This window comes from Aspergillus chevalieri, chromosome 4 (assembly GCF_016861735.1).
Source record: "Aspergillus chevalieri M1 DNA, chromosome 4, nearly complete sequence".
In the NCBI taxonomy this organism is placed as follows: domain Eukaryota; kingdom Fungi; phylum Ascomycota; class Eurotiomycetes; order Eurotiales; family Aspergillaceae; genus Aspergillus; species Aspergillus chevalieri.
This window is the reverse complement of record NC_057365.1, coordinates 46,535-62,034: the sequence shown is the minus strand read 5'-3', so window position 1 is coordinate 62,034 and position 15,500 is coordinate 46,535. Positions and strand designations below refer to the sequence as shown.

The 15,500-nt window shown below is 49.0% G+C and overlaps 9 protein-coding genes across 9 annotated transcripts; 3 read left to right on the top strand and 6 right to left on the bottom strand.

Moving 5' to 3' along the window:
* Positions 1-203: 203 nt before the first annotated feature.
* ACHE_40023S (uncharacterized protein) lies at positions 204-1,152 on the bottom strand (the record flags this gene model as incomplete). Its single annotated transcript, XM_043278174.1, has 2 exons — positions 204-908; positions 955-1,152. The coding sequence occupies 2 exons, from the start codon at positions 1,150-1,152 to the stop codon at positions 204-206; spliced, it is 903 nt and encodes a 300-aa protein (XP_043135980.1).
* A 276-nt stretch (positions 1,153-1,428) lies between these two features.
* ACHE_40022S (FAD-binding oxidoreductase) lies at positions 1,429-2,831 on the bottom strand (the record flags this gene model as incomplete). The annotated part of the gene is made up of 2 exons (XM_043278173.1): positions 1,429-1,559; positions 1,607-2,831. 2 exons carry the CDS (start codon positions 2,829-2,831, stop codon positions 1,429-1,431), a joined length of 1,356 nt encoding a protein of 451 aa, XP_043135979.1.
* Positions 2,832-3,159: 328 nt separating this feature from the next.
* Positions 3,160-4,280, bottom strand: UXS1_1 (UDP-glucuronic acid decarboxylase family protein; the record flags this gene model as incomplete). Its single annotated transcript, XM_043278172.1, has 4 exons — positions 3,160-3,752; positions 3,807-3,997; positions 4,053-4,192; positions 4,242-4,280. The coding sequence occupies 4 exons, from the start codon at positions 4,278-4,280 to the stop codon at positions 3,160-3,162; spliced, it is 963 nt and encodes a 320-aa protein (XP_043135978.1).
* A 435-nt stretch (positions 4,281-4,715) lies between these two features.
* On the bottom strand, positions 4,716-6,018 carry ACHE_40019S (cytochrome P450; the record flags this gene model as incomplete). Its single annotated transcript, XM_043278171.1, has 6 exons — positions 4,716-4,878; positions 4,932-5,095; positions 5,152-5,271; positions 5,329-5,604; positions 5,676-5,907; positions 5,957-6,018. 6 exons carry the CDS (start codon positions 6,016-6,018, stop codon positions 4,716-4,718), a joined length of 1,017 nt encoding a protein of 338 aa, XP_043135977.1.
* Positions 6,019-7,001: 983 nt separating this feature from the next.
* Positions 7,002-8,610, top strand: ACHE_40018A (uncharacterized protein; the record flags this gene model as incomplete). The annotated part of the gene is made up of 6 exons (XM_043278170.1): positions 7,002-7,517; positions 7,566-7,728; positions 7,778-7,955; positions 8,015-8,200; positions 8,252-8,444; positions 8,503-8,610. 6 exons carry the CDS (start codon positions 7,002-7,004, stop codon positions 8,608-8,610), a joined length of 1,344 nt encoding a protein of 447 aa, XP_043135976.1.
* A 610-nt stretch (positions 8,611-9,220) lies between these two features.
* On the top strand, positions 9,221-9,764 carry ACHE_40017A (uncharacterized protein; the record flags this gene model as incomplete). Its single annotated transcript, XM_043278169.1, has 3 exons — positions 9,221-9,411; positions 9,462-9,584; positions 9,635-9,764. The coding sequence occupies 3 exons, from the start codon at positions 9,221-9,223 to the stop codon at positions 9,762-9,764; spliced, it is 444 nt and encodes a 147-aa protein (XP_043135975.1).
* A 693-nt stretch (positions 9,765-10,457) lies between these two features.
* PLR1_2 (aldo/keto reductase family protein) lies at positions 10,458-11,576 on the bottom strand (the record flags this gene model as incomplete). The annotated part of the gene is made up of 3 exons (XM_043278168.1): positions 10,458-10,914; positions 10,995-11,400; positions 11,450-11,576. 3 exons carry the CDS (start codon positions 11,574-11,576, stop codon positions 10,458-10,460), a joined length of 990 nt encoding a protein of 329 aa, XP_043135974.1.
* A 194-nt stretch (positions 11,577-11,770) lies between these two features.
* Positions 11,771-12,349, bottom strand: ACHE_40015S (alpha/beta hydrolase family protein; the record flags this gene model as incomplete). Its single annotated transcript, XM_043278167.1, has 2 exons — positions 11,771-11,846; positions 11,919-12,349. 2 exons carry the CDS (start codon positions 12,347-12,349, stop codon positions 11,771-11,773), a joined length of 507 nt encoding a protein of 168 aa, XP_043135973.1.
* Positions 12,350-14,185: 1,836 nt separating this feature from the next.
* On the top strand, positions 14,186-15,069 carry ACHE_40014A (bZIP transcription factor; the record flags this gene model as incomplete). The annotated part of the gene is made up of 3 exons (XM_043278166.1): positions 14,186-14,486; positions 14,540-14,892; positions 14,944-15,069. 3 exons carry the CDS (start codon positions 14,186-14,188, stop codon positions 15,067-15,069), a joined length of 780 nt encoding a protein of 259 aa, XP_043135972.1.
* Positions 15,070-15,500: the final 431 nt, after the last annotated feature.

Below are 15,500 nucleotides of genomic sequence, written 5' to 3'. Positions count from 1 at the left end.
ATATGATAGCATAGTCAGCGGTCATCAGTAATGAAAGCCAGCAAGATTATAATTTCTTCACATCTAACCTCGATAAGATGAACAATGAAGGAACTCCTACTACATATGGTCGCAAATGGCGGAAAAAAAAAAAAGAAGAAGCTGGAGCGCAAAACACTGGAACTTCAAACTTCAAATCATTCTCCAATTCGATATGATACTCGTCAAGGAAGCCAGATATTCTGCCCCTTCCCATATCCAAACGGAATCCATGACTCGCTAAAATACTGCTCCGTTACCACCTTCATATACGGCCTATCGTCAACGCAGTAATCCCCTCCAGTCGGACCAATGTGCGAGCAGTGGATTTCTGGTCGATACTTGACCATCAGCTCATGCACTTCACGGCAAAGCAACGTATCGCGACCCAACTCAAACGGCTTCCCGAAACGCGTCTGATTGAGCAAGAAGTCGAGGCACTGGTCCGTACTCTCATACTGCTGATTCTCGCCGTGACAATTTTCCTCGTGTGTCTTGCAGATTGTCTGCGCTAGGACCTGGCTGATATGCTCTGCAATCTGTTCCTCGGACGTTGTGTTCAGTTTCTTCCCCATGGCACCGAAGAGGGTTTCGATGAGATGATCGAACCAGCGGAAGGTAGCATCGTAGCGCACGATCTTGCCATCGTCATTCCACTGGATCCACGTGTCTATGGTGACAGGGACAACTAGACCAAATGTCGTCGCATTGAAGTTGAACACGGTCGTGGCGGAAGCGATATCGTCGTTCGCGACGAACTGCGTGATGTTGTATTCAATCGGTACCCCGACAAGACTGACATGATCGGGCTCTGAGAAGAGTCCGAAGATGTACTCAGCGTTGAGCTCGCGGCCGTCGAATGTACGGGTCACGTCCACACGACCTTCGACCTGGGGATGTCAATATGTGGACAAATTGAGAGGCATACTTCCTTACTTCGGGCGTGAAAACAGATTCATCGGTGGCATTTATCTGTTTCAAATTGTTTGGATACACAAAGTTTTTCCAGAGAACGTTCTGCAAATCCCAGAGCTCACTAAAGGTGTATTTGTCAGGCGATGTAGCCTGTGCTGCGCCGGTGGTACACAGACTGCCGCAGGCAAGCAGCGCCCATGATAATCGGGTTGTATACATTGTCACGGCCAATGGCGGTGCGGTGCTCAGCGACCAATGCTGTGGCGACCTGTATTTATACCTGGTGCTGATGCTTGATGGAATGTGATATCGACATTCCAGTACTTACGTCGGTACAAAAGGCCTGCTATTTGTATTCCAGGTAAGCTCCTTGCAGGGCAAAATTCCCCATTGATATCCGGAATTCGAGACGAATATGATACCGCCTGTTATGATCAGGATCAATTTGATATGTCCAAGTTCTAATCATATATACAACTCTTAATTATCGACAAACTATGCGGTTGGAGCATTCATTTCGATCGGATGCATCTTGTGGAACACATTCGTGGGATCATATTTCGCCTTGATCTCTTGCAGCTTGCCCAGGTTGGCGCCGTAAATGTTGGAAACGGCGGAGTCACCAGCTATATCAGTTAGTCCTGCATATACAAGAAATCAGTGGCGAACTTACGCTCAGCATAATTGATGTACTGCGGCACATCCGTATCGGGAGTCTTGAGTTGCTCTTTCCATCGGGCCTGCATCTCGCGTGCCCAGGCGCGATTTTGGGAGTCCTTGCTGGAATCAGACCAGCGCAGGCAGATGATTCCATTCTGAGTACTGTTCCGACTAGCAAATGCCGTCGCCGCCGAAGGGACTTCGCAGACTTTGCGCATGTCAAAGAACTCCAGGATCAACGCGGATGCCTTCAGATCCTCGTCTTCTTGGATCTTAGCAGTCAGGTCAGTCAAGATGGTGCGCACGAACTGGGGATCCATTGGTGGCTGGTAAAAAATTCCCTTGAACGATTTCCGTCCGCCATATGTCGCCATAGGATTTTGAAGACTGTTCAACAGAGAGTACGGGACCATGTCCAGCGTGTTGACCACCGGCTCCAACTCCAGTAATCCACCATATCGCTTCTCTCCCTCTTCTTTGGTGCCGTTATAGTAGCAAAGGACATTGATCATCGGCACCGGGGCCCCGGGGGGTTGCGCCAAGAAGCACATAACACCACCCCGGGGATCAGGATTTAGCAGTGTTTCGTTGAGCTGCTCGACGACTGCCTCCAGCTTGTCCGGCGGGAAGGAAATGATACCCGCGAAAACAGGATTCTTCTGTTCGTGTGCCCGGTATGTGAACTCGACGACAATGCCGAAATTGTACCCCGCACCTTTCAATCCCCACAGCAGGTCCGGATTCTCGGATTCAGACGCGGTAACCAAGCGACCATCAGCAAGCACCACGCGCGCAGACAATAGATTGTCAATTGTGAGACCGTATAACCCGCTCAGCCAACCGTATCCGCCGCCCAGTGTAAGCCCACCCACGCCTGTATGATTCACCGTGCCTCCGACTGCAGCGAGACCGTGTTCCCATGCAGCTTCGTCGACTTCCTTCCACGTAGCGCCTCCCTGTACTGTGACTGTTTTCGCGGCGGTATCAACGGAAACACCCTTCAGCTGAGAAAGATCGATGACGAGGCCGTTTTCGCTCGAGCTGGTACCGGCAACTGAATGCCCTCCGCCTTTAATCGCGAGATCGACGTGGTGTTGCTGGGCCCAGAGCAGGGCTGTCTGAACATCTGCGACGTCTGATGGCATAACAACAACGCCCTTTGGTAGGTTAGTGAGCGAACTAGATTCCACTGGAGTAGTGAGGGGTGTACCGCGGGCTTGACGCCCGTATCGGACCATCGTCGCAAACTATCCTGATAGCCCTCTGATTCGGGCGTGAAGATCAGAGAAAATCTCAGCGCATCCTTGAGGGACTGAAGAGCCGTAGAATCGAAAGACGGAGCCATTATGGATAATTGATTGTGTTGATGGAGAGGGAAGAAGTCGGGAAGTTGGAGAGTCGGAGATTGTTATGGTGGGGTCCTCGGCATCCATTCTTTTGCCGAGAATTACAAGCTGGATGTCAATTAATAAGAATATCCTTCTCTGCATTTCTATAATTTAGGCTATCATGGCACGTCTATTTTCTGTTTAAGGGAATGTACTGAACATCGCGCTCTTGGTCGTTTCAACTCTCGTTAATATGCCACTCGATTGTCTTCTGTAAGCCCTCCCGCAACGGGACCATGGGAGCCCAGCCCAACTTCTCCTTGGCCAAAGTGATCTGAGGACGGCGAACCAAAGGATCATCTACCGGACGTGAATGGTAGGTTACAGGCACTGCGGGTTTTCCAGTCACTTTGGAAACCAGCTCAGTTACTATGTCGGCTAGTTCCTGGATGGTAAACTCCCCATCGTTTCCGATGTTCACCGGGCCATCGCCATAGTCGCTGTTCATCAGGGTATAGAGTCCCTTGATACAGTCTGTGACATATTGGAACGATCTGGTTGCTTTGCCATCGCCGGTGATTCTCAACTCCTCGCCGTCTAGCGCAGCTGCGATGAAGTTGGAGACAACCCGACCATCAGCCGCGTTCATCCGCGGTCCATATGTGTTGAAGATACGAGAAATGCGGACCTCGACTCCTTTCTCACGATACGCATAGCAGAGGGCTTCTGCAACTCGCTTGCCCTCATCGTAGCAAGAGCGGGGTCCAAAAGGGTTGACATTGCCCCAATAGGACTCGGGCTGTGGGTGAAGATGCGGATCACCGTATACCTCTGTTTCTGGTTAATAATCACCATTTGAGCATCTTGAATGGCATTGTCACTGACCGGAGGTGCTGGTATGCAAGAGCCGAACATTCCGTTCTTTGGCCAACTCCAGCAAGTTTTCCGTGCCGCGGAAACAGGTCCTCAAGGTTGAAACAGGGTCTTTCTGATATTGGATTGGACTGGCTGGACACGCCAGGTTGTATATTTGGTCAATGTGTCCTAAACCTTCGATTGGGGATTGAATGTTTTGACTTGTTATCATCGCGTTAGCCTCGTTGGGCACCAATTCCGTCAATGAATACGTACTTGAGTAGCGTGAATTTTTCATGGCCCTCGAGATGTTTCAGGTTCTTTGGCGAGCCAGTTTGGAAGCTATCCACGCCAATAACTTGATGACCTTCTGCCAGGAGAAAATCGACCAGGTTTGAGCCTAGGAATCCCGCGGCCTGAAAAGAGTGAGCGTAGCACTGGTAGCCATCGTGGGGCGTTGCTTACTCCGGTGACGAGAATTGTGAGTGATTTTGCTTGGGTCATTCTGCTCGACGTGTTTGCAAATAGTCTACTCTCTGTTCAAGAAGCGAACCGTGGTTCCGAAAGAATTAACATGTTCAGCGGACAACTTTGTGGCTGGCTGATTGTCGCGTGCCGAGACCCACTGGTCCCCGCATACTCCTACAGCACATGGTATGTACAAATTTAATGCGTTGAAGTGCTCTATATGGGCAGTAGAGGAAGTTTGAATATCGTTGACGATTCATTCCTGCCGAAATGTGGTTTTTTCTTCTTTTGGTGGTATAATCTATTCCGCGGTTGTCAAAATATATATCGGCATAGATGTCGGTCCGCCTATGAACAACTGCTTTGCCTGCTTGCAATTTGTAAATCGAAGTCCTTTGGAAAGTAAATATTCACTTCATGTATGCGTTGACTGAGAATACTGCGTTACCGACTAGTCCATCCCGGAGGGCTTCATTCTTTTCCCAGTCCTGAGAAATGGATCGGCAACCCCGGCTCGGAATACTCCATAGTGAACATATCTCTCCGGTGTGGAGGAACAAAGTTCTGCGGTAGGGTGAGTTTGAAGTTTCGAAATAGGTATGCCATCACGATTGTAATCTCAGCATATGCCACACTGGGGATAGATCAGTTTCTCATTAACCGATGATGTCAGGACCAAATACATACTTCTGACCAATACACATCCGAGCCCCCTTCGAGAACGTGCAGAGGTACTGATCGAGACCCTTGGACTCTGGTTGTAACCAGCGATCAGGATTGAACCTTCTGGCATCAGGTCCCCAAACGTCTTCGTTTGTGTGCATCGTATAAGCTGACATTGACACGACAGTCTAATGTAGAGTTAGGCTACTGCGTCTCGCCAGAGATAGATATCAATGGCACTTACTCCTGGCGGAATTATTCTGTTGTCAACAACGAAAGGCTGTGGAAGATCATGAGGGACCACTCGTGGTAGACGCCCGGGTACTGCCATCCCGATTCTCAAAGATTCCTTGACACAAGCCGTCTGGCGATCAATGTTAGACAGAATTCCTCGAGTACAAATAAGTTCAAATTCACTTACTAGGTAGCCAATCTTTTCTAATTCCAAAAGCTTGACCCCGGCAGGATCTGTCTCATTGAGGGCTTGCCGTAGCTTGGCATCAATGCCGGGGTCTGAAAGTATATGAAGTATACCAGCCATGAGAGTCGACGCAGTTGTGTCAGCGCCAGCGATCAACACATCCAATGCCTCCGTAACTTTGAGGTCGTACGACACGGAAGTAAGATGGTCAAAAACGACCGGATGTGGTGTTTTATTGCCATGAATAGTGTAATGCTGGAGACAACTTTCAGCAAACTGCAAAATCAATACATTTGTCAGTGACATTCCCCAAACTAACCGGGACACGAGAAACCAGAGACATGTACCTTCAGCATTCGAGCCACATGTGCAATTTGTGGATCGACCAGACTAACCAGATTGATCGGTACGAAGCTCAAAGATTTCCGTACAAGGGGCCACTCCTGCAATTTCCAGAGACTTCCGGCAACGGAGTCAAATGCCGTGAGAAACCAGGACTCGAACGTAGTTTCATTCTCCTCTAACATGTTGGCCGATTTTGCAAAGGCAAACTCCATGATGACTTCAGTCGTGAGGCATCTGTACAGTGTGAGATTTTCCGGGTCATTGTCCTGTGCAATAGACTAACCTGAAAGCATCATAGACATTTATAGAGTGAGACTCCTTTAGACGGTTGATCTTCTTCAACATTATGCCAACCTTCTCGTGAATCACCGGCTCGAGTTTGAATACGCCAGCTCTTGAGAACAAGGGGTTCAGTAATCGACGCCGTTCTTTATGCATGTCTACATTGGTTTTCCGTGAAGACCGTATGGGGAGTATTGAACGCTTCGTAAAATGGACCATGCTTGGGAAACGGCCTGCTCTGGCTGTAAATGACCTTATACTGCTGAACATCGCTAATATGTAGCTCATTGGGACCGATCCGTAACGCATGCGTTCCTGCAATGGATTCAAATCAACACGCTGTGGAATTATCAATGGTGGTTGTGCTCACGATATTGCTTATGTAGTCTCTCGAAGTCCTCTTCGGGAAAGCCACGATCAATCACTCGATATACCCAGTGTCTCGACGTGGCAGCTCCTGGAGGACCTGGAAACCGGGACAACGGATGGAAAGCTCGATAATAAACAGAACTCAAGACACGGTAGAAGATAAGCAGGAGCGTTGTCGCAAGAAGGGCAGAAACTAGCTCTCTCTGACCGAGAGCGGGAAGCCCTCGTTCTTGCCAAAAGAGATGAAGGAGGGCCATATCGATGCAGATTAAAAAACGAGTAAAGAAGACATTTTTTATCGTCTGTGGCAGTGGGTTTATATATCTGTTCTACAGAATATTTTTAGTAACACCACCGGTAAGGCAACGGCGTCAAGTAGTTCCCATTCCCAATGAAGCACCACAAGAAGAACGAATCTGGTAATTACTTAGGCCTGTCATCACAAACGACAATCGTAACGAGTTTCACGATGTGTTTTGCACCGATAGACCAGAAGACACGCGTCGGAACCCCACTCGGTGGTGGTGAGCCGGCGGGGATCCGATATATCGGTCCCCCACAAGTCTCCGCAATAATTGTATTGAGTGAACAGAGCCATTGATCGAGTCCTTCCTTTATCAATGTGAAGAAGCAGAGTGGATGCCGCGGTGCTTATCTTAGCGACGTGTTGACTGACCATGGCACCATTCAAGGTCATTATCGTGGGAGGCGGACTGGCTGGAGCCCTTTTGGCAAACGGACTGCGGAACAACAATGTGGACGTGACAGTGTATGAACGAGATGAGAGCGACATGGAAAGAGAGGGATATCAGATTCGGTTGGGTGAGTCTGCTATGCTTGGATTTCGCGCGTGTCTCAGAGGTCAGGATATTGCTGCTATTTCGAAGAGCTTCGGTCAGTCTTCGGTCTCCGGCTCGACAGCACCGACAATCATGAATTCTCGCTGCGAAGAGATTCTTGATTTGACAGCTATACCTTCCTACGCCAAGTCGTTTGCCATCAGTCGAGCTGTACTTCATGACATCCTAACTGAGCCACTTAAGCAGAATGGACTCGTGAAGTACGGCAATGCTTTCTTGCGGTACGAAATCATCCACGAGGCGGATGGAGATGAAAGAGTACGCGCTTATTTTTCGGATTCTTCCTTCGATGACTGCGATATTCTGATTGGTGCCGATGGAAGTCGTTCTCAAGTAAGTGGAGCGAACCCAATCGTGTGAGGGTTGCTGACCGGCATAAAGGTGAACAAAGAAGTCGGGTTGCAGAACCTTGTCTCGATCAACACTCATTGGGCGTTTCTTGCAAAGGGGAGCCTTACTCTCAACCAGGTGTACGAACTTCCCAGTCAGTTGCGCCGGGGACCGATCATCGTTTTTGCAAAGGGAGCCACGCTATATTATTCTCGTCAGTCTACCATTTTGGTTGGTTATGGATATTTCTGACAACTGGACAGTTTATCTTCCATCTCTGCAGACTGAAGATGGGGGCCATTCAGGCAGTGATCTGAAGGAAGCGTTCTTCTTCTGGGTTTTGAGCATTCCAAGGGGCTACTCCCACTACAGAAATGTGGCTGAGATCCCCGACAAATTTAGGTTTTGTCTGGATTTCATCCAGGACTGGGACCCAAGATTGTGAGTATTGGTACTTTGCATGTACACGCCGCAATAGCCTGGACTAAAAAGCTTCCTAGTAAACGGTTGCTGCTGACAGCGGCAAAGGACGATGGTACCGCGGATATATATGTATCACCGCTACGAGCCAGCACCAAGCCCTCACCGCGCTGGCGTAGCATAGTAGAGAGGACAGCGGAACCATTTCGAGGGCATCCAAGAGTTTGGCTGATTGGGGACGCAATCCACGCTATGCAGGCAAATCGGTAGGAACCACGATGCTTGAGCAGTGAAGATCATCATTAACAGTTCGATAGCGGCCAAGGAGCAAATCAGGCTCTGCACGACTGCGCCGAAGTTCTCCCCGAACTACTGTCATTACATGAAGCAGCAAAGACCGGTATACCGCTTTCGACAGAGCAGATTCGCGAGGCTTGTTCTCGTTATGAAAACCAGATGGCTGAGCGGTCTTTTGCTTGGGTAAAGAAAAGCGGAGGCACATCGATAGTCGTAAGTACATCGCGTATGGATATTTCCCCTGCAACAATGAAACTCATTCATTGCGCAGAATCTTGACATGGATGGCTTCCTCGGAACGGTCGTATACTATGTTGGCAGGATCTTGATACCGATTTGGTCCTTTCTACACAAAACTTTCAGAACCGAAACGCCATGATTTGTATATGCCAATGGAGATGATGGTGGAACGGACATGAGACGTATATGCAGCGCCTATCATGTAATTAGTCAGGGGCGAGCTTATATTTATGCACTTCAGGAATGGGATATTGATTTTTTCGAATCGGACCGTGGGCTGAGACATTGCTGCCGTGATATCCCTAACGCAGCTAATTGGAGGACGAAATACTTAATCCAGGTTTTTGTGCTCTGCTCCATGCTCGGAGCCTCGCCAAGATGAAAATTGAAATTGCACACGGACGGATCACTTGCTTATAGTTATATGAGCGAATAAAGACTCCTACCACATCGGGATAGACCGAGGAATCAGACATAGTGAATGTAAGACTGTACCCAAAGGGTATGGACTGAACCTCGGCAATGAGATAAACCAACCTTACCAACCTTTTCCCTGTTCCTGTAGAACATCGTCATCATAGCCGCTTTGATGCAATATAACTACTTAATCAACATTAATTTACGGCCCCGGGCCGAGAAACAAAACTCCGAGAAACCCACCGAGGGGTCCACCTTAAAAAGGAGTTGAACCATCCTTGGGCAATGTCGATTCTTCGAGATAGCCAGCCCACTCTTTAGTCGAAAACAACATGAAGGTATTTTATAGCCTCGTTGCGGCCCTTCCACTGGCTATGAGTGCGACACTTAGCCAGCGCTCCATCATCTGTCTTGAAGTCGGCGCCACGGCCACCGCGACATGGACGAACCGTGACGGGCAGACATGTTCGTTTGTCGGTGTGGTTGGAAGTGACTATGGAACCAACAGCAATGGCTCCGGAGAGTATGTTCAGCTCTGTCATCAACTAAACCAGCGCTAACAAACCCCTGAAGTTACTCGTGTAATGGCCGATGCGGTGCCGGATGTACTGGAACCGCGATTGGCGATGTATACACGCAGGACTGTTTCTCGCATGATATCTGTTCGTACTTCAACAATGCCACCGGCGGTTCCAGGTGGGAATGAGTCTCTCTTGGTTGATGCTGGCACGCTAATAGATATTTAGTGACCCGAACTGCGGAGATGCCTATGATGCTGCGGTGGATGATACAGTCGGGGGGGCAGTGGCAGGATGTTCGCAGACAAACCCCTCAAGTGCGGTGTCAAAGCCGGCGACCAGTCCGACGTGTGCATGACACGATGATCCGGAGTATATAAGCTTGACTGGTGTCTGGAAGTCTGTCCGACAAATACTAATTGATGCATCGAGAATAAACATGGTGTCGCTCTTCCGAGATTTTACGAGTCATATCAAAAGAGCTGCCTGGAATCACTATCATTCACCTATTTTTCTCTCGATTCCTGCAGACACATCAGAAGCGAAGGCTAATACTGAAAAGAACATGGGGTGCAATATGACTGGGAGACAAACCGAAGAAATCCAACGTCCGTGCTTTTGCAAGCAAGGCAGAGAATAATGCCTATTTTACCGGTACTCTGTAGTAGACGGGAGAGATGGGATTTTTGTTTCCTTATTATACTAGCGGATATTGTTCTTCTCCGAATCCTTTATGATAAAGAATGGCTATTTCTAAAGTGCATACTCTGTAATTCGATGTAGCAAAAGCTTATTTAGGTAGTCCAATTACGATCTCTGATCGATTGGGAGGTAGGCTGGGGCAACTGATCGACCCAGACAAACTGACCGAGTATCTTCCGGAGCAAGCATACTTGTACGGAGCATAATGGCTACCTAAGCATTGTGAATGCATATCTTCTTTTCTCTCCCGAACGTGTCCCGGATCCTGAAGAGAGTGCTGATTTAGTCCGATTGGACCAGATCTAGCTAGACATCCAGAACAACGAACCTACACCGAGCAACTCAATGGCTAGGTGTCTACAGGAATACTATCCGGGTAGCGGCTACCAGCCGGTGTGAACTTCGCTAAAGTCACATCAATCTGTGCCATCTCATCGTCCGTAAGATCAACCAGTTTACTGTTCTCCTCCACGCGGGCAATCGTTGTAGCACCTGGAATCGGGATAATCAGGGGCATACCTGGGCGACGTGAAAGTCCACGCGTCCAGTTGATGGCAAGTTGGGCTGGAGTGCAACCCTTCTTGACGGCCATTGCTTCCACCTGCTGCACCAATTGCATGTTAATCTCAAAATTGCCTGGTTGGAAGCGGGGAAACATCCGCATTATCGAGTCTTCAGGAATATCTTCGAATCTGCGGATTTTGCCGCTGAGCATTCCATGGCCGATGGGGGAGTAAGCGATGAGGGGGATGCCATATTGAGCACAGGCAGCTGCGACGCCGTTCTCAAGGACCTCGGTTGAGAAGCTATCGATTCGTTGGTTAGCAAACACAAGCTGTCCATACTACATGGATTTGTCGTGCCTGAGACGGGGTGAGTGACATACAGAGAGAGTTCGACCTCAACGGCATGAATCTTGACGTGCTTAACCGCTTCATGAATTGTCTCAGCGCGAACCTCGGACAACGATACGCCTCCGATCTTTCCAGTCTGCACGTACTCCTTGTCCATGACGCCGAAGGTCTCAGACATGGAGACTCCCTGGTCACGGCGGGCGAACTCAAAGAGATCGATCTTTTTGCGTCCATTTAGCTGGGCGGTACTGTCGTCAATGGTGCGGCGGGTGTTCTCAGCGGAGCCATCGCTGGCATGGGTGTGAGGGTTTACGCCACCCTTGATGCTGAGCATAATCTTTCCAGCGTCTTCGGGGTACTTTTCCAAGTAGTGTTTCAGGAGCACAAGGCTGTTGTAGTTAGGTGGGCCGTAGAACTCACCGCCATTCCAAAAGTTGCCTGAGAATATCAGCGACACGCATTCTTGGTGAGGAGAAAGAGAACATACATCCATGGCTCAAGGCAGCGCGCATGGTCGCAAAGGCCTGCTCTTGGGAGGGTGGGGTAGCTCGCCAGGTAAAGCCCATGAGGCCGAAGCCAATAGGACCAATTTCCTTTCCGAGGATTTCGGGCATTTTGTTAAGAGTGTATACGGGAATGGTTGATTGTTGTAATGGTCGGATGACATGGTGGAGGGCGAGTTTGACTCATGACGTCGTTCTGCCTCATTGATCTCGATCCTTGAGTCAAATGCCTGAGTGTGAGGCACAGATATGCAGTGTCATTCGCGTCTATACTTCTCCGTCATTACAGTTACCATTGCAAAACCTCAGGAGTGCGCGTCCAGAAGGGCACTGAGAGATTTCCAGAACGGCTCAAGGTATGACACGTTATTCTTTGTAGAACTAGCTAGTCAATAGTCTGCGGGCTCCGCTACTTACAGTATCTTCAGTCTGCACATGTCGGCATTGGCTTACTTAGATACGAAGACTTCCGCGATAAATTTCAGAGCTCTGCCGTAAGCCTCTGTAGACCCTGTCGCCGGCTGCGGTGGGAATCCGGAACCGAAGTCGGCGAGACCGTGTCTGCCGTCTTGTACTAACAGCAGCTCTGTTTTGATGTCTAATTTCCTCAGCTGTTCGTATTGTTTCACGCTTTCTTTATCGGGAACGACTTCGTCTGCTGTGCCGTGCACCAAGACAGAGGGCGGATAGTTTTCCGTCACGAATAATTGCAGGAATCCTGGCTTGATATCTTCAGGTACAGCTGCAGCTCGTTTCGCATATTCCACTTCATTGAGCATCTTACCAAGGCCGGGCTTTCCGAAACACCCGTCTAGGAAGGTGCTATCGAGTTCCCAACGAGCTGTAAGTGCGAAACGATCCGAGAGAAAGCCACTGGTTGGCATGTCATCACTCACGACGGTCTTGTCCGCAAGTAATTTGGCGACGCTTTCGAGATCCGACAAACTTCGCTATAGACGTCGGGGGTCAACCAGTCACCCAATGGTCAAGAAGGAGGTTGCCGCCAGTGCCATAGACGGTCATCAGGACAGCTGGTCTTGATTCGCGTATACGCATGCTGTACGAGCAGGATACGCGCCCGCCGAGAATCCCGTGACAGCGATGCACCTGGTGTCGAGGGATATGTTCTCTGGCAGCTCCTTTTGGAAGCCTCCTGCGAAGAAGTTGAAAGGAGACTTCGCATCATCAATCTGGTCGAGGGCGGTGCTTGGATGACACAGCCTATAGTCTGCCGAGATGAAGATGTATCCATTCCGTTGGCAGTGATCTTATCACGAAGATGAGTTTTACAACGAATCCCGAGCCCATGATGCTCAGAACATACCGTATAACCATTGCGGGAACGCTTTGTCGCGTCGTGAACCCGAAGTCATTCCACCGCCATGGAAGTGAATCAGGGCCGGCAAATTTCCGCTGGCTACAGGTGGTAAATAGTAATCCAGTTTGATATCATGGTCATGAACGGTAGAATAAACAAGCGTTCGACCTCCCTCCGGCAACCACATGACTGGTGGTCCAGTGATCGACATATCCGTTACGGGTGGTGAGACGGCAGCAACCGATTGCAACGCAGCGATCGATTCGACTTGAGGGTAGGCTGAGGTTCAGTATACAAGTGGGATGACGGATTTGGTTAAATAGATTCGGCGCGTAAGAGTTGTTCCGCCTACTCCGCAGAGTCCCGGAGTAAACCAAAACGGCAAGTAGGACCGCGTACATGCCTTAGTAACGAGGCAGAAAGAGACCCAATGGGTAGACAGATTTTGCATCGATCGTTCGCTGTGAAGCCCATTTTGACTTGTAAGTCCCGCTGATACCGAAGGAAAGAACACCGTCAATGGCGACAACTCCAGATACAAGACGTCGAGTAGAAGGTCTTTCGAGTAATTAGCGCACGTTCAACAGGTACACCCTATTCCGTATCCCATATCTCATACGCAAATCAGGTATTATAGAGATCGGACTCTCTGCATAATCAAGTAAGAACGAGATCCTGTCAGTTGAAAGATGAACCAGGCTTTCAAGAACACACTTGGATCTGGCAAAGACTTTCCCGCTGGTTGGCTGAAGAGAACGCTGGGCGGTCGTCCGGGAAAGGAAGGAACTGTGGGATGTCACCGTGCACTCATAGTGTGACATCTGCGTCAGAGATGACTTCCGGTTTCCTCTTCCGGCTCGTGGCTATCCACAGGATGAAAACCTCCTGGAAATCTTTCCCAGAACCACTCAAGGTTCGATATACGGACGTGTCCCCACAGACCCGTTGAATTGACTCACAGGGTCCGTCATTCATTGGTCTTTTGCAGTCGACAGCTCTGGACATCACGGAATGTCGGACAATGTCAACGTTCGTCATGCGTGCGCTAACTGGCCTCCCCGATAATAATAAAAAAATGCAAAAGATGCCTCTCAAGGCTGACGTGTGGATTCTCTGGATCTAGAATGAGGGACCGGCTTGCTGTCCGTATACATCCTAAGACTTCATGATGGCGACGGAGCTGAACCACTGGTTGGCAAATGATGGAGCCCAATGGCTTGCAATGTAGTAACAGGTTCGCAGGATAATAGGGTGCATGGTATTCCTACCCGGTTTATCGGTCGTCAGCTGTTTGTACATATCATTGGCGGGGAATTTTGGTCGAGAAGTCATTTAAGATGTGTTCGTCCCGTCAAATTTTCGTTTGGTTGTTTCCTCTCCATCCTTTATATCCATTCTTGTTATGCTACATCTTGAGCTCTTTGGTCTATTCGGTCTGATTACCCCCCACCCTACGCATCGTCCTCCGCCGCTATTGACTGCCATGTCCTGCTCCATTGGCGTTCAACCAACCTCAACATCAATCTATGACCCCTGGGGCGCCAGCCTCAGCCTTTGGCATGCCGATGGCCAAATAGAAGGTCTCGAGTCGATACCACCGACTTTTTCGACATGGGATTTTCCACTCGGCCAGGACTTGTACAATCCTGGTTTGCCATTGAACACATTTCATGGTCCTGAAAGATCACCTAAAAATGACATCGGTAATGTCTCTTTGTACGGAATGCTAGTCTTCGGTATTAACGAAATTGGATAGGTCAACAATTGTCCGAAAGCCTAAGCACACAGCCTGTCCCGAGTAATGGTCAACTTAAGAATCGAAAAAGCCGTGGTGCAAAGCCCGCAAAAACAGGTATTCAGAAGACTTCATCACGGGAGAGATTTTTGGAACGAAACCGGCAAGCAGCCAGTCGATGTCGACAGAAGAGGAAAGAGCACACGCAAGTGCTCGAGGAACGGTTCAAGGAACAGTCAACCAAGCATCAGCAGCTCCAGTCTGAATTCCGCTGCCTCCGCATGGAGATCCTTGGTCTGAAAAACGAAGTGTTGAAGCACGCGCACTGTACAGATAACCATATTTCCGAGTATCTCGCGCAAATGCTGGAAACGGTGAGTTTCTGAATGGCTACAGGTGACGCGAACAAAGGCTAACTGGTTCAGGTACACGAGTACGGACAGCAAGACAGGACGTCTAGCATTGGTGGTTCCTCCGAACTCGAGTCAACCGAATCGCTGGATGACTGTTTAGCTCAAGGTGATCTGGATGGTTTGCTTGTTCCAGAATAATGGCTCACAGTTACACAGGGGTGTCTTGATAGTGGTATGGGAAACTCGCTCTATTACGCATTATGGCACTTTTCTTTTCCTTTCTTTTCCTTTCTTTTCCTTTCTTTCCAAGGCACTTTTCTTTTCCTTTCTTTCCAAGAAACCTACGCCTAACGTGAAACACGATGTACAAGCCTTCTCTTGTATATATTAATTTGTATATTTTTATAAGGCACATGGAGCCCAGCTGTTTTGTGGTGTATTCAATAAGACCAAGCCTAAAATGTGATATGCGAAGGACAGTGTATTAACCCGGCCAATGTAGCAAAACATCGAGAGGAATGTACATGTATCGATCTCCGCAAAGACAGACATAAGAAGATAGTACGGAATCCTGAGCTTCCTCATCCAGGACCGCACAAAGTAAGCCGATGACATTCGACAGGTGCATG